The 17,567-nt window shown below is 54.5% G+C and overlaps 1 protein-coding gene across 1 annotated transcript; it reads left to right on the top strand.

Annotated features, from left to right (window-relative positions):
* The first annotated feature begins 14,435 nt into the window (after positions 1-14,435).
* Positions 14,436-16,601, top strand: LOC137439324 (uncharacterized). The gene is made up of 2 exons (XM_068135052.2): positions 14,436-14,787; positions 14,929-16,601. Exons 1-2 carry the CDS (start codon positions 14,436-14,438, stop codon positions 16,599-16,601), a joined length of 2,025 nt encoding a protein of 674 aa, XP_067991153.2.
* The last annotated feature ends 966 nt before the right edge of the window (positions 16,602-17,567 follow it).

The raw sequence follows: 17,567 nt of genomic DNA, 5'->3' as shown, positions 1-17,567 counted from the left end.
GTGTGTGTGTGTGTGTGTGTGTGTGTGTGTGTGTGTGTGTGTGTGTGTGTGTGTGTGTGTGTGTGTGTGTGTTGGTTAGTGTTGGATGTGTGTGTGTGTGTTGGGTGTGTGTGTTGGGTGTGTGTGGGTGTATCTGGTGTGTGTGTGTTGGGTGTGTGTGTGTGTGGGGGGGATGTGTGTGTGTGTGTGTGTGTGGGGATGTGTGTGTGTGTGTGGGGGGGGGGGGGATGTGTGTGTGGGGGGGGGGGGGGATGTGTGTGTGTGGGGGGGGGGGATGTGTGTGTGTGTGTGGGGGGGGGGGGGATGTGTGTGTGTGTGTGGGGGGGGGGGGATGTGTGTGTGTGGGGGGGGGGGGGGATGTGTGTGTGTGTGTGTGTGTGTGTGTGTGGAGGGGGGGTGTGGGGGGGGGGGATGTGTGTGTGTGTGTGTGTGGGTGGGGTGGGGGAGGGGAGATGTGTGTGTGTGTGTGTGTGTGGGGGGGATGTGTGTGCGGTGTGTGTGTGTGTGTGGGGTCGGGGGTGATGTGTGTGTGGGGGGGGGGGGGGGGGGAGGGTGATGTGTGTGTGTGTGTGGGGGGGGGGGGATGTGTGTTTGTGTGTGTGTGTGTGGGGGGGGGGGGGATGAGTGTGTGTGGCGTGAGGGGAGGTGTGGGGGCGGGGGGTGTGTGAGGGGGTGGGGGTTGTGTGTGTGTGGGGTGGGGGTGTGTGGGGGGGGATATGTGTGTGTGTGTGTGTGTGTGTGTGGGGTCGGGGGTGATGTGTGTGTGTGGGGGGGGGGGGAGGGTGATGTGTGTGTGTGTGTGTGTGGGGGGGGGGGGAGGGTGATGTGTGTGTGTGTGTGTGGGGGGGGGGGGGGTGTGGGGGGGGATATGTGTGTGTGTGTGTGTGTGTGTGTGTGTGTGGGGTCGGGGGTGATGTGTGGGGGTGGGGGGGGTGTGTGTGTGTGAGGGGCGGGGGTTGTGTGTGTGGGGAGGGGGTGTGGGGGGTGTGTGGGGGGGGGATGTGTGTGTGTATGGGGGGGCTGGATGTGTGTTTGTGTGTGGGGGGTGTGTGTGTGTGTGTGGCGTGAGGGGAGGTGTGGGGGGGTGTGTGTGTGAGGGGGCGGGGGTTGTGTGTGTGGGGAGGGGGGGGTGGGGGGTGGGGGGGGATGTGTGTGTGTATGGGGGGGGCTGGATGTGTGTTTGTGTGTGGGAGGGGATGTGTGTGTGTGGCATGAGGGGAGGTGTTGGGGGGGTGTGTGTGAGGGGCGGGGGTTGTGTGTGTGGGGAGGGGGTGTGGGGGGGATGTGTGTGTGTGTGTGTGTGTGTGTGTGTGTGTGTGTGTGTGTGTGTGTGTGTGTGTGTGTGTGTGTGTGTGGGGGGATGTGTGTGTGTATGGGGGGGGGGCTGGATGTGTGTTTGTGTGTGGGGGGGGGGGGGGGGATGTGTGTGTGTGGCGTGAGGGGAGGTGAGTTGCGGGGGTTGTGTGTGTGGGGAGGGGGTGTGGGGGGGGATGTGTGTGTTTATGGGGGGGGCTGGATGTGTGTTTGTGTGTGTGGGGGGGAGGGTGTGGCGTGAGGGGAGGTGTGGGGGGGGTTGGGGGGGGGTGTGTGACACAACTCGTACAACCATGGCAGACAATCCAAACAACAACCATCCCGGTCTCACTTCAAACTTGCTGACTTGTGTGGGTTCGATTCCCAACCACACGATCAGGACGTTGCATCACAAAGTGCATCATCCCCTCAGATGGACGTTAAGCCGGGTGTCTCGTCTGCTGGCATTATATAGTTAGTTGGTTTAAACATCTTACGGTCTGTTTCGATCGATTACAATCAACGAAGTCAAGTGCAGCACAAGATGAACTTTGTTGTCCTCACAAGATAAACAGTTCAAGGTTGTCCCAAACACGGACAAAAAAGAGGAAATGGGGCCAATTTAAATGGAGTATTGGCGATTCGCATACAAATAAATAGATTTTTGTGTTGTCTTGTTCCCCTTGTTTTTATACGAGTCTGTTGTAGGCTTGGGGTTTTTGAGGCTCGATCTATTGTAGTTGTAGGTTTTTAGCTCGATCTGATCTGTCTGTCTGTTGTGGGTTTTTGAGGCTTGTCGGGGTGAAAAGTTGACGTTGTAGCGGTTCCCGCTGAAGGCTGAATGTACACAATCGCCTTGCACCTGCCAGGACGCGGGACAGGGCGCGATCGCCATGCCGGGCTCGTCCGGACGGGCCCAGACGCGCCTCTCCTGGGCATGCCCGGACTCGCTGTTCCCGGGCACGCCCGAACCTCCCGGGCACGCCCGGTCTCGTCTTTCCCGGGCATGCCCGCTCTCGCCTTTCCAGGGCTCGCCCAGAGCGCCCGGGCACGCCCAGCCTCGACTTGCCAGGCCGCGTCCAGGACGCCCGGGCATGTCCAGACTCGCCTTTCCAGGGCTCGCCCAGAGCGTCCGGGCATGCCCAGCCTCGACTTGCCAGGGCTCGCCCAGAGCGCCCGGGCACGCCCAGCCTCGACTTGCCAGGCCGCGTTCAGGACGCCCGGGCATGTCCAGACTCGCCTTTCCAGGGTTCGCCCAGAGCGCTCGGGCACGCCCAGCCTCGACTTGCCAGGCCGCGTTCAGGACGCCCGGGCATGTCCAGACTCGCCTTTCCAGGGTTCGCCCAGAGCGCTCGGGCACGCCCAGCCTCGACTTGCCAGGCCGCGTTCAGGACGCCCGGGCATGTCCAGACTCGCCTTTCCAGGACTCGCCCTTGACACCCGGGCATGCCCGGTCTCGGTTTTCCCGGGCAAACACCCCGGCATAAATGTGTATATATATTGCTGCCCGATAAACGGGCTTGTCAGAATACCTGAGCTGTTTTGTTTCATTAAAGCAACTCGGACGAATTCCGTCTTTGGTCGCGTCAATTCTTTAGACTCGCGTTGGAGCGCAGCTCCTTCAACGTCACAGTCTCCAGGTCTGGTGCTGAAATATAGGTTCAGCGTGATTTCAACTCGCCTCTGGAGTCTAACTATTTGAAAAAAATTACAACTAACTAAATAAAATTATATATTTATTTATATTTTTTTATGTATTATATTGTGGCGGACACGAAAGCTCACTGGCGTGAGGGCATCATTCCACGCACCAAGTGGGCGGCGGCCACGCCCGAGGGGTAGGCGTGGCCGCGGGATATACACCGGGCGCGCAGCCCGGAGCGCGCCAGTGCTACAGTGAGCTCTTTTAATAAAGACTCTTAAACTCACCGCGTTGTCCGCTTCCTTCTTGTTGTGCAAGCAAGCGCGCGTAGCACCGCGCTTCATTTGGTGACCCTCCGACATTCTGGTCAGCCGTCGCTGACCACCCGAATACGCCATCGCAATGGCAAACAACGCGGTCCAAATGAAACTCCCCGAGTTCTGGGAGACGCAAGCCGAAGTCTGGTTCCTGCAGGCAGAAGCCCAGTTCCGACTTCGAGGCATCACGGTGGACGAGACCAGGTACTGCCACGTGGTCGCTTCCCTCAGGCCCGGCACGGCCGGCCACGTCGTGTCGGTCCTGAGGAACCCACCGGCCGACGGCAGGTACGAGGCGATCAAGCGTCTCCTCCTCGCCACGTTCGGCCTCACGGTGGACGCACGGGCCGATCGCCTCCTGGACCTCCCCGAGCTCGGTGACACGTGACCGTCGGTCCGCATGGACCATATGCTGTCGTTGTTGGGCGACGAAACCCCGAACGCTCTTTTCTGGGCGTTATTTCGACGCCAGCTGCCGGCACGAGTCCGCCTCGCCTTGGCCGGTTCTGTGACGACAGAACCCCGGGCTCTCGCTGCCGAAGCCGACAGGTTCTTCGCGGCTTTGGACGCGCAGGCGAATTTTGGCGCGGCCGCCGTACATCCTGAGGCTGACCCTGATGCTGATGCACCACACCTCGGGGATCCCGAGGCTGACGCACGCCGCGTGGCCACCGCCACACGCGCCACGCCACGCCCACCACCACCGCGAAAACCGCGGCCTCCGCCTTCACCGCAAACCTGGTGCCATTTCCACGCCAGGTTTGGCCACAAGGCGAGGAATTGTTGCCCGCCGTGCTCCTTCGGCAAGTCGGGAAACTACAAAGCCGGCGCTCGGTAGCGGCCCTGAGCGTCCGCCATTCCGGCAGCCTTCTTTTTATAACGGACACCTTGTCCGGGCGCCGCTTAATATGCGATACCGGGGCACAGGTGAGCGTTATCCCTGCCTCTACATCCGCCAAGCACACCGCAGGCTGGGGCCCCGCGTTGCTTGCCGCGAACGGAACACCCATACGCACATTCGGGAAGCGCTGCCTCTCCCTGCGGTTCAGAAGGCAACGCTTCGCGTGGACGTTCGTAACCACTAGTGTCCCCATGGCACTGCTCGGTGCGGACTTCCTCTGTGCATATGGGTTGTTGGTAGATGTGAAGAACAGACGTCTCGTCCAGGCTGAAACGTTCAGCTCGCTTGCTTGCGCGCTGAGCAGCTCGTTGAGCAGCTCACTGAGCGGCTCGCCAAGTGCCTTGCTGAGCGGTTCGGTCCCGGCGAGGTTAGTTTGTACGCTTCCGGCAGCGGACGACTTCACCCGCCTCCTCGCCAGCTTCCCGGCCCTTACGCGGCCCACCTTCTTGGCAGGGGCCGTCAAGTACGGGGTGGAACACCACATCCCCACCGCCGGGCCACCGATCTACGCCTGGGCACGCCGCCTCGAGCCGATGAAGCTCGCGGTGGCTAAAGCGAAGTTCGCTACGCTGGAGCGGCTCGGCATCGTGCGGCGCTTCGAGAGTGCTTGGGCATCGCCGCTTCACATCGTGCCCAAGCCCGGCGGGGGATGGCGACCGTGCGGGGACTACCGGCGCCTCAACGACGCCACCACCCCCGACCGCTACCCCCGTCCCCCACATCCAGGACTTCTCCGCCCGGTGGGCGGGCATGTCCTTCTTTTCGAAGGTGGACCTCATACGCGGCTACCATCAGGTCCCCGTCAGGCCGGAGGACATCCCGAAGACGGCGGTCATCACGCCGTTCGGACTGTTCGAATTTCTTCGGATGCCCTTCGGTTTGAAGAATGCGGCTCAGGTGTTCCAGCGACTCATGGACAGCGTCTTGCGCGACTTGGATTTTGTGTACGTATACCTGGACGACATCCTCGTCGCCAGCGCGTCCAGCGAAGAGCACCTTCACCATCTCCGCACGCTCTTCGAACGTCTGGGCCAGCACGGCCTGATCGTGAACCCCGCCAAGTGCCGGTTCGGTGTCGCTGAAATCGACTTTTTGGGGCACCGCATCACCAGGCACGGGGCCGTCCCCCTACCGGCCAAGGTGGAGGCGGTGAAGGGGTTTCCGCACCCCCGCACAATCAAGGGGCTCCAGGAGTTCCTGGGCATGGTGAAGTTTTACCATCGGTTCCTGCCCCACATCGCCCAGCTCCTGCGCCCCTTGCACGAGGCCCTCCAAGGGAAGCCGGGCAAAGGTGACGTTACCTGGACCGCGCAGATGGACGCGGCGTTCGCAGGCGCGAAGCTCGCCTTGGCTAACGCCACCATGCTCGCGCACCCGGCGCCCGATGCACCGATCGCCCTCACCACCGACGCCTCGGACTACGCGGTGGGCGCGGTGCACGAGCAATGGGTGCGTGGTGCTTGGCAACCGCTGGCGTTCTTCAGCCGGCAGCTTCGCCCGCCCGAACGCCGCTATAGTACCTTTGACTGCGAGTTGCTCGGGCTTCACCTGGCGGTCAGGCACTTCCACCATCTGCTCGAGGGCCGTGCGTTCACGGCCTTCGTCGACCACAAGCCACTGGTCTTCGCGATGGGCAAGGTCGCCGAGCCGTGGTCGGCCCGGTAGCAGCGTCACCTCTCGGCCGTGTCCGAGTACACGACGGACATCCGGCACGTCGCGGGGAAGGACAACCTGATGGCGGATTGCCTTTCCCGGTCCGTCGCCCACGCCGTCCACCTTGGCATCGACTATGCCCGGATGGCGGCGGACCAGGCCGCCGACCCCGGCGTCCAGGCCTTGCGGACCGCCGTCACCGGCCTCCGCGTCACCGAGGTGCCGTTCGACGGCGCGACCCTCTTGTGCGACGTCTCCCTCGGGCGGCCTCGCCCCATCGTGCCCGCGGGCTGGCAGCGCCAGGTTTTTGACGCCATCCACGGCCTGTCCCACCCGGGCACGAAGGCCTCTCAGAGGTTGGTCGCCGACAAGTTTGTCTGGCATGGCCTCCGGAAGGCCGTCCGCGGCTGGACCAGGACGTGCCTCGCGTACCAGCACGCGAAGGTGCACCGGCACACCCAGGCCCCATTGGCCCCGTTCACGGTGCCGGAACGAAGGTTCGACCACGTACACGTGGACCTGGTGGGACCTCTGTCCCCCTCGTGGGGTTTCACCCATGTCCTGACGATGGTGGACCGCACCACCCGGTGGCCGGAGGCCGTGCCTTTGGCGGCGACGACGGCGGCAGACGTCGCACAGGCGTTCATCGCCACCTGGGTCGCCCGGTTCGGCGCCCCCTCGGACATATCGTCCGACCGCGGCCCCCAGTTCACCTCGGAGCTCTGGGGGGCGGTCGCGCGGGGGCTCGGGGTCCAGCTGCACTGAACCACGGCCTACCACCCCCAGGCCAACGGCCTGTGCGAGCGGTTCCACCGCTCGTTGAAGGCCGCGCTCCGGGCCACCCTCCGCGACGGCGGCTGGGTCGACAGGCTCCCCTGGGTCCTGCTGGGCCTCCGGACGGCGCCCAAGGACGACCTGCGCGCATCCGCGGTGGAGTTGGTCTTCGGACAACCGCTGCGGGTGCCGGGCGAGTTCCTCCCCGACCCCACGGCACCATGGTCCGCGGCGCAGGAGCGCTCCGCGCTGCAGGAGACGGCCCATAGGTTCGCCCCGGTGCCGACGGCGCACCACAGCACCCGCCTACCCACGTTGCCCCAGAGCTTCGCACCGCGGAGTACGTCTTCGTCCGGCACGACGCCCACCGGACACCACTGCGGCCCCCGTATGATGGGCCTTTCCGCGTGCTGGAGACCAGGGTGAAACATTTCACCTTGGACATCGGCGGTACTCCTGACCGCGTCTCGGCGGATCGCCTCAAACCGGCCCACCTCGACGTGGACCACCCACCGCCGGTGGCTCGGCCCCGCGTCGGGGCCGCCCCCCTGCGGGCGGACCCCCGGCCCCGCCCAGGCCCGCCGGCACGCCGCCGCCCGGTCCTGCGCCCATCCCGGGTGCAGCCGGAGGCATCCCAGCTGGCATCCCTGCACCCCGGACGCCGCCGGTCGCCAGAGGGCGCTTCGGCCGGGTCATCCGTTTGCCCCGCAAACTGGCCCTCCAGGTGCGCGGGAATTCTGGGGGGGCGCGTGTGGCGGACACGAAAGCTCACTGGCGTGAGGGCATCATTCCACGCACCAAGTGGGCGGTGGCCACGCCCGAGGGGTAGGCGTGGCCGCGGGATATACACTGGGCGCGCAGCCCGGAGCGCGCCAGTGCTACAGTGAGCTCTTTTAATAAAGACTCTTAAACTCACCGCGTTGTCCGCTTCCTTCTTGTTGTGCAAGCAAGCGCGCGTAGCACCGCGCTTCAATATCTAATCTAAAAAAGCTCATTCTTACCACTCACTGACTGACTGATACTTCGATACTTTCCGGGTGAGGTAGAAAGCTGAAATTTGGCGTGCCAACAGACATCGAAGCCAATACACCAGGAAAATCATAGAACCATCGGAAAGAATCCTTAAATGAAAATTTACATTTAAAAAAACGCCAAAGCGTCCATAATAAAGGAAATAAGCTCGATCGATATCTAGCATTTGAAAATTGTAATTTCTAGAACTGTAAACTGTGAAATAAAAACATCAATTTATTAATATCCAGCAGGAGGTCGGTGATGTTTGTCTGGAATCATAAAGCTTCTATCTATTATTTACCAATGTGAATATATATGTATACACGAGGGGCAGTCAATAAGTCACCTTAAAATATTTTTCACAACTTGTTTATTAGTCCCCGACCGGTGTACACCGGAGGGGACTAGGCCTATAGGTTTGCACTCCATCCCTCCGTCTCTCAGTCTGTCAGTCTGTCATTCAGTCCGTCTGTCAGTCTGTCAGTCCATCACGCAAAAAACAGTTTTCCGGACTTTTTTCCTAAACTCTTAATGCTAATGATTTCAAACTTGGTACATGGTTTCCACATGATAAGTTACAGATCAAGTTCGAACTTCACGACGTTTCGATCATTTTTGACAAAGTTATGGCACTTTGAACTTTGGGAATTTCCCCAACAGTTTTCCGGACAATAACTTGGAGTGCGGTAAGTCATAATACTGTCTTCTATGACAGTGCTACCCAATGCCGGTAGGGGACATGTATTGCAGCGCAATACTCAGAATGCTTGTTTTTCAACATAATCTCCATTGCGTTCAATGCAGTTTTCCCAGTGCTCATACTGCGCACCAGTCGCCCTCGCACACCGCACAATGGACCTTCCGCGACCGCCCGGGTTTCGTCTCTGTCCCAAGTGCGCCAAAAATCCTTTCGCGCCAATCACATTCGCACCATAATTTCTACTCACCTTGAGGACCTCCTTTTCCGCCAGCACCTGCAAACTTTTTATTTCGTTTGCAAGCACGGCATCACGGTGTAAATGCAAACTTTGCGCGGATTCCATTTCTACCTCCCGCGATTTGTTTTCTGATTCTGCCGTCTCTTCAATTTCAATTATTTCTTTGACGACCGCCGGCGCGCATTAAATTTCTCTGTCCAATTCGGCGACCGTCGGCTTTTCTACACCCCGCGTTGCGATTTCCATTGTCCCCGTCAATTTGGCTGTGCCTTGCTCAAGCTCGCTCCCACACGTTCCTCACTCTGCTCCACCTCGTCGCGCGCCACCGCGACCTTCTCGCTCAACCTGCGCCCAATGTCCTCCCCTGCTTTTTTATCATGGTGACCATTTGTTCATCCACTTTGTTCCTTTCCCTGGTGGTTATGTCCCCCCATTTCTTTCAATTCCAGGGTGAATTTGTCCCCCATTTCTTTCATTTTATCCTCTTGGATGTTCATTTTTGACATTAGTTGGATTAGGTACAATTCAATGTTGCACCCGGGTCACACAGCGGGCCTGGCTGCCACCACCACGTGCGAGGCGCCGCCATTTTCTTCGCCAACACTAAGCCACTCTCTTCGGCTTCCTCCATTACCAACTGTCTCTCTTGTGAGTCCTGGGTCATCAATTCCTCCTTATCATCGACCCCCACCGGCATTCGACCGCCTTGGCTAGCCATGGTACAAATATAAATTTCATTCTTAAACTAAATTTCGTCCGCTCGTAATTTTGAGTGCGTGAAGCGCACCCCAGGTCCAATCCCACTCCCGGACACCAAATGTTACGGTTTCCGCGCGACCCTCCTGCCCTTACCAAGGGGAGATTAAGCCCCTTGTTCTTTTTGGGTCATCGCAACCGAGAGACTTGAATCGCCACTTCTGGTCGGACGCAAGACAGGGTTTCGGGACGATGTTCGCACGTACCTAAGTACACACGTCGCCGCAAAAGCGGGGATCAAGCCTCACACGAACCACGCGTAATTTGGGTACGTCCGAGCGGATGACGTACCACGTGGTCTGTGCCGATCTCTGGTATTGGAACCCGATTCGAGCGGTTTTATTCGTACCACGCTTAGTCAATAGATGGAAGGGACGAGACGGTCGAATAAAAGGAAGAACACAGGTTTAATAATTATTTACACTATTATGTACAAGTCAAAGGGACACAGAGCAGAACTTAAACAGTCTTAACTTATCCCCAGACACGGCCCCGATCACACTCACAGGGGGAAATGAAGAAAGGATGATGTTCACGCGCTAAGCGCGCCGACTTGGTCGTCCAGGAATGGCTTCGCCCGGCGTGGCCCTCCCCGGTCACAGCACGTCCCTCAATGAAGACAAGCAGGCGGCGGGAGGGATCCTTGCAGCGCATGTCTCGAACAAAGGGCAGAGCAGGCAGGCGGGAAAATGTACGCGTCTCTCGCCAGGCTTGGCAGTTTCTCACAACGTGATTAATTAACAGCGCTCTCATTCGGTTAACTCAATAGAGGTTCGGCCTCAAGCTCAACCGATTGTTTAACTTGTAAGAGCGCCATATAACTTGGTTCATGCACGTCTTCTCTCTCTCTTTGGTTCAGCGCACCTCCCTCAGAACTTGTTCAAGCGCCTCTCTCCCCAGAACTTGGTTCAGCTCACCTCTCCGCAGAACTGCCGTGGGGGGCTAGGGCGCAACGGGTTATATTGCCAACCCCCTTAGCTCGCTCGAATGTTCTAACCACGCCTTTTGACGCAGTGCTAAGCCACTCCCTTCAAGCCCTGATTGGCAGCTCGCGCTTACCGTCGGCTTCTCCTCCGCCTTCCTTCGGTCTTGCCTCGACTTGTCAGGCCTGCCTCATGTTAATTTGCGCCAAAAACCACAGTATCGAGGCGGCATAAGCAATGGAAGGACCGAACTCTCATTATTCTACTCAACGCAAAACTAACACAGGAAAAGGACTATGCTTACATTTACTAAGACATAACTGAACTATCGCGAGGCTACATGTTGTTGTGTGACTAAACTAAGAGGGGGAAATTAACCTTTATTGTACAAACTCAAAACCGCAACAATATATATTGTTGCGGTTTTAGAACCCTCACTTGTAAATATGACATTAAAGGTTAAAGGTAGCAACCTTAGTTAGTCCACAAGCAACACGTAGGCCACCATAGGAACTCAGTTATTTCATTATTATGTGTTATAGTTAAGGCCGTGTTTCCAATAGTTGAATCTGCGTTGCATCAATTAAATAAGAATAGCTCCCAATCCATTCCGTCCATTTTGCGACCTCCCTCTCCAAGCGCTGCCATTACGCGCCTTGCCAGCAGCGTTCGCTGCCTTAGCGCCACCATTAACCATGCGGTCGGCCTGAGGAAAAAGGGGCGGGTCGCCAAGAACAAGGTGTGGCCTGTCAACTAGCTGTCAAAGGCGTGGCCGGTAAGCCCCCACCAACCAACCAGGGCTGATGTAAGATCACCGACGGGCGTGGCCTTTGGGGAGGGCGGAGTGATCTTGGCGCGCGTTATATAAGCGCGAGCGCAAAGCCCTTTTACGGACTTCTTTTGGAGGACTGCATGAGAGAGCCCTTTCACAGGACTGGTGGGAGAGCACGCATTGTAAAGGACTTGTTCAGCGGCACTCTTGTAACAGGACTCGCGTGCACACGGCAGTGGCGAAAGGACTATACTTTGCTCATTGCAAACGCATTGAAAGGACTTGGAGAGGGTGCGTTTGGCACAGCCATACAATTATTACGTATGCTGAAGGACACCAGCCTCCCCCCACCCCCCCCCCCCCGCCATATGTAAGGTCCGCTCGTGTTCCACCATACGCGGAGCTGCCTGCCGGGTTTCGCCCGCAGAACCGGAGCCTGGACGGAGTCGACTGGAGCCTGGACCATCTACCTGGACCTTCCATCTACCAGCTACAATCCCCGTGTGAGTGTGTCTGTTTGTCTGGGGTCGTAAGTTAAGACTGTAGTTAAGCCTGCCCTGTGTCCTTCTTCTTCTTCTTCTTCCTGTACATTCTTTCCTTTCCTCTTCTTTTTGGTTTGTAAATAAATTACCTTGTTCTCTCTTGGTTTTCCCTAATCCGATCGCCTCCGTCCTTTCTATCAATTGAGTACCTGTGGCACGATTAGGAACCGCTCAGAATCGGGTTAGTCATTGTTAACGGCCTGAGTCGCGGCTCGCTTCGCTTGGCATGTCCACTAATGCCGCGGCTCGGGTGGGGCTCATTTCCTTGCTTCCCAGAAGGCGCTGGTAATTAGGTAATAGGAACAATTCGGCCTACCACCCTATTCAGCGCTGACCGTAAGTATCGTCATAGCTCCAGGACTCGGGACGGCCAGCTTAAAAGACAAAGGGATTAACCCCCCCCCCCTTGATAAGGGGAGCGCCGACCCCCGAGATCCGTAACAATATATATATATATATATATATATATATATATATATATATATATATATATACAAATATATATACGTACATGTCGAAAGATTTGTAGCTCAGGATTCATATTGTAAATTATAGCACACTGAGTAGTAAAATAATTAAAAATTCTTTATTAATAGTCTGACGTTTCAAGAACAAACTAGTTCTCTTCCTCAGAGGCGTTGAGTGTGGAAGAATCAACGAACTAGTTTGTTCAGACAACGAACATGCTGGATGAATTTGTCTCCAAATTGCACATTAGCCGTTGTTCAGCACACCATATCATTCACAACGTGCTGGGGTTCCGTAAAGTGTCTGCAAGGTGGGTGCCTGGACAACTCACACCCGAACTGAAAGAACAGAGAAGTGGACGCATGTGAAGAACTTCTGCGACATTATGAAACAGAAGGCGACGCTTTCTTACAGCGCGTAGTGACTGGGGATGAAAACTAGGTCCACTACTTTCAGCCAGAAACGAAGAGGGCAAGCAAAGAGTGGCGGCATTCAACTTCACCGAAGCCCAAACATTCTGCACACAGCCGTCCGCTGGAAAAGTGATGCTGACGCTCTTCTGGGATAACCGAGGCTCACTTGTAGACCATTACATGCCCAGAGTGACCACAGTCACCAGTGCATCATACTGTGACCTCCTTAAAAATCATCTGCAACCAGCAATCAGATCAAAACATCGTGGACTACTCACTACCGGTGTTTTTCTGCAGCATGACAATGCTTGGCCCCATACTACCCGCGCTGCAACTGCAACAATCGAGGACCTGCATTTTGAGTGTCTTCCTCGTCCACCCTACTCGCCAGACCTCGCCCCCTTCGGATTACCACAACTTTGGGTCACTTAAAGAGGTGCTTGGTGGAACCACTTTCTGATCCAACGAAGAGGTCCAAGAGGCGGTGCATGAATGGCTCCACAAGCAGCCAAAAGTTGTTTTTTCTAGAGGAATCGAGGCCTTAGAGAGAGTGTGTGCCAAAGCATGTGAGAGAAAAGTGTATGACGGAATGTGCACGAGAAGAGTGCGTGGAGAAAAAGTGTGCGATGATTGGGTGTATAACAGAAGTGTGCACACCCGAGGGTGTTACAGAGAGTGAGGGAGAATGCACACCAGACTGTGTGCAGGGAGAGTGTGTCACAGAGAGTGTGCAGGAGTGCACACCCAGGGGTGTTACGGAGTGTGTAACAGAAGAGTGTGCACCTGGGTGTGCGGGAGAGTGTGCGATAATGAAGTGTGTGGAAGACACGTGTGCACCTGGTTGTGCAGTAGAAGAGTGCGTAGAAGAAGAGTGCATACTGAAGTGTGTGAGGGGCGTGAGTGCGCCTAGGTGTGCGGTAACGGAGTGTATGGGGGCGCGGGGGCACCTGAGTGTGCGAGTGCGGAGTGCGTCGCGAGTGGTGAGGACGCGGCTCAAGCATCGACACCGACCGGGGTAGCGTTTAGCACGACGGATAGCCAACGTGAGCCCTCGGTGAGTTGTGTGCAGCAGGGACCGGCGGGGCTCTATGCCGCGGCGGTTTCACAAGGACCGCCGTGCACGACCCGTGCCGCCCCCCGCACTGTATGGTTGGTGCCGTGCCGTGGCGGCAAAAGCAATCGGCGAGGTTCAAGGGGAGGTAGGAGATTTCGGAGCCGCGCACCTTGGCGGGTGCGGGGCTCCGACCGTGGGCGGTTGGGTCATCGCACATGGGACAGCAAGGCCACGTGCAGGGATGAGGCCCTGCACCTTGGCCCATCCATACCTCCCCCTTTGGATTGAAAATGCCGGAAGGACACCCCATACAGGCGACCAACCACCCGAATGGATCGCTCGGCCCTGCGAGGTCGAGCCGTGACAATGTATATCCACGTGAAGAGGCTCGTAGAGTGTAGTGGACTGATGAGGATAGTGTACCCTACGTGGGGGAATGGTAGTTTGACCATTCCTCACACGGCCAGGGCCCATGAGCATTAGTTTAGGGGGATGGCAGTGATAGGCACATGGGGGTGCCAACAAGTCAATGGTTACCTCCATGGGGCACCGAAGCTAGCCGAGGAAGGGCTAGGATAATGATAGGGAATTAAAAGAAAGAAGAGACAAAAGATTTAAGTAGTGACATTGTACCTACAGTGGGGATGTAGGTAGCTTAGAAGGATGATAATGACGAAGGGAGTAGGCACAAAGCCGTAGTAATATATTGCTTTCTTGCATGACCTACAAAACGGGTGGACACGATTTTGGTATGAATTTATAGAGAATATTATAGGAAACATTCTGTCACTTTTCACACGAAAGATTTTGGGTAATTTAGATTTTAATTAATTATTTACATGTTTAAAATGTGCACGTATCCTCGAACGGAAAATCCCGGAAAATAACCAATCGGAAGACGTGTTCAATATATCATCGGCAATTGGCCAATGACAACCGCCGTACCGGAACGGTGCGGCAACGCCTTGAGACAACATGGCGGCCTCCAGTGATGAGGATGAAAATACTCAAGAAAAAGAGTGTTTTATGTGCATCTTCCCGTCCAAAAAGTGCAAAATTGTCCAATTTTCAGACAAAACACGGTCCCGTTTCTTAGAATATGTCAACAAATGGAAGTCTTTGGATGGTCCTCAAGCAAAAATTGCGAGAGATTACGTTGCTCAACACTCGGCAGGATTCAGTGCAGATTCCAACACAGCGCTGTTGCCAGCAATACCACTTCACGGAGGATTCCATCAGCCGTGTTACGCACGCTTTACAGACTCCCAACGTGTTGAAAGGGTGATGAAAAGCATGAAAAAGAAAGCCGATGACTTAGCCTCTACGGGTAGGTTTAAAACTTGCACTTTATAAGGTTAAAATTTGTTAAAAATCAATTATTCTCCAATGTTCTTATATTACTGGTTTTATGGGTTTTCGACATTAATTTTTGTTTCTTTGTGTGTGTGTGCGTTTTCTTTTTATATAGCAACCGTGCCCCAAGCTGATGTCGGTGGAGAAAAAGTTGAAGCAGAAAATACAAAACCAACAACGAGACGGGCTCTTCGTTCCAGCTTTGGCAGACTTTCAGTGCCAGCAAGATCACAGCATGTTCTACCAAACATATGTATCCTATGCCAGAAAGAAAAAACTATAAGATGCAGATCTACCCGCAAGAGAAAAGAGGAACACCTCGTCACATGTTCAACCATAGATGCTGTCCATTTACAGCAAGCAGCAGAAGACAGTGGAAATGTGTCACTTCTCATGCAGATTAAAGACAAGGATTGTGTGGCAATCGAAGTTAGGTACCACAACTCATGCTACAGGGACTTTACACGCTACCTGACCAGGCCAGCCAACACACAAACAGGAAGTGATACTTCTTATTCAGAAGCATTTGAAGTTTTCAGCAAGACAGTGAAAACTCGCATCATTGACAACAAAGAGATCATGAAACTTAAAAAAGTGAATGACTTATTCATCAAACAAATTAAGATAAGCCATGGAGTTGAGGCAAATTCATATAAGTCTGGATACTTGAAGCACAGGTTATCAAAGAAATTTCCACAGCTATGTTTTATAACACCTCACATGAAATCACAAGGAGACATCGTCTATGTTAATGACATTTCTACAGCTACTCTTGTGGAAAAGCAGACAAACCTTCAAGAAGCCACGCAAAGCACGACCCACAGTGAAATGGATTCGACAACAGATGACACAGAAGCACCATCACAAGCAGGCCACCAATCACAAATGGGCTATGTGTATGCTGATCCAAATGCACTGCGCAATACTTACATGACAGCATTAGATCTCAGGCAAACAATCAGAGAAGTCAAACCTACTATGCCATGGCCACCGACAGCAGAACATCTGAATTTGAAAGAGGCAGAAGCAATTGTTCCCTGCAGCCTATACAATTTTTTAGCATGGGCAGTTGGCGCATCTGACGAGCCAGACACGGAGAAGATGGTAGATGTATCTGCACCAATCCATAGAAAACTCCTGTCCATATCACAGGATATAATTTCTCTGGCTTCTAAAGGACGGAAACTGATGCCTAAGCATATGTCACTTGCTATGACAGTGCGTCATCTATCAGGATCAGCCCAGTTGATAGGACTGTTAAATGGTTTGGGACACTCTGTTTCAAACTCTGTGATTTTAAATCATGACACAGCACTTGCTACACAAGAGGTTCGTCGCGGTGAAGATTCCCTTCGATCCACCATACAGCCAGGGATTCCAACCACGTTAGTATGGGATAACAATGACTTTGGAGAAGAAACGTTATCTGGACGTGGAACTACCCACAACACAAATGGCATTGTCGTCCAGAGTAATATCAGTCCAAGAACTAATCAACCTAGGTCCTCTAGCACTAAAGATCCAGCTGTGAAAAGAACAAGAAACAGGTCAATGCAGCTGCCAGTGGTGAATCTAGCTACATACTATGGGGGGGAAAAGGAAGGTCCAGTGCCGTTTGCAGAGCATGTTTCACTCCTTCAGTCTGCTAATGCACCCTTGCTGCAAAATCCTATGAAGGTCGACATAGCCTACTACATTACAAAATTCAGAACAGACAAGATCTTGCCCTCTTGGACTGGGTTCAACCAACTCTCCTTTCCCAAGTTGAGGTTCCACCAAAGTCTGTAATAGGCTATTTACCTGTCATTGATGGGAGCCCCACAGAAATGGACACAGTCCTTACAATTCTGCAGAGATGTGTCGAGATTGCCGATCAGCTAAGCTTCTAGACGGTTGTCGTTGTGATGGATCAAGCAATCTATGCGAAGGCACAACTGATTAGGTGGAGAAATGCGCAGTTTATGAAGAGGCTGGTCATACGACTTGGTGCTTTTCACACAGCTATGTCCTTTCTTGGTTGTTTGGGAAAGCGCTTTAGAGATGCTGGCCTTCAAGATATCGTGATAGAATCGGAGATTGTTGCGACAGGCTCGGTAAATGGGGTGATGACTGGTAAGCACTACAACAGAGCAGTCAGAGCTCACAAGCTGGTGGTGGAGGCAATGCATCAAATGCGACTCAATGCTTATCTGGACACCATTCCTGAAGAGGCAAACAGAGTAAAACAGCTGATGGCAGACTTGGCCCAAGCCTTCCCCAAACCTGAATATCAAGAAATCTTGAATGGAGAAAGATTTCATCAGTTTGAGACATCTTACAGTCAATTCATAGAAGCTTGCAACAAGAAGCAGACCTTTGGATTCTGGAGTTCGTATATTGAGATGGTAGAAGTTCTCCTGCTCTTCCTGAGAGGTACTCGTGAAGCAAATTGGGAACTTCACTTGTCAAGTGTAAGACGTATGCTACCATGGGTGTTTGCATATGACCACCTCAATTATAGTAGATACCTTCCTGTGTACTGGCTTGAAATGTCTGATCTTGCAATTACCCACCCAACAATACATCAGCAATGTCTGGAAGGTGACTTTGCTGTACAGAGGAGCAATAATGCCTTCGCCAAACTTGCTTATGACCAAACTATTGAACAGACAGCAAACCGTGACTCAAAAACAAAAGGAGGTATGACAGGTTTTACAACCAGTAAACGAACTGTAAACAGGTGGATATGGTCCCATCATGCAAGAGGCGTAATCG

This window comes from Myxine glutinosa, chromosome 14 (genome assembly GCF_964187855.1).
Source record: "Myxine glutinosa chromosome 14, kmMyxGlut1.1, whole genome shotgun sequence".
Taxonomy (NCBI): Eukaryota; Metazoa; Chordata; class Myxini; order Myxiniformes; family Myxinidae; genus Myxine; species Myxine glutinosa.
Note: the sequence above shows the minus strand (reverse complement) of the source record. Positions and strands in the feature narration are given on the sequence as shown.

Coding starts and splice junctions, on each gene's coding strand:
- LOC137439324 (XM_068135052.2), top strand. CDS start 14,436: ATGGCGGCCTCCAGTGATGAGGATGAAAATACTCAAGAAAAAGAGTGT. Junction 14,788..14,928: donor CGATGACTTAGCCTCTACGG/GTAGGTTTAAAA, acceptor CTTTTTATATAG/CAACCGTGCCCCAAGCTGAT.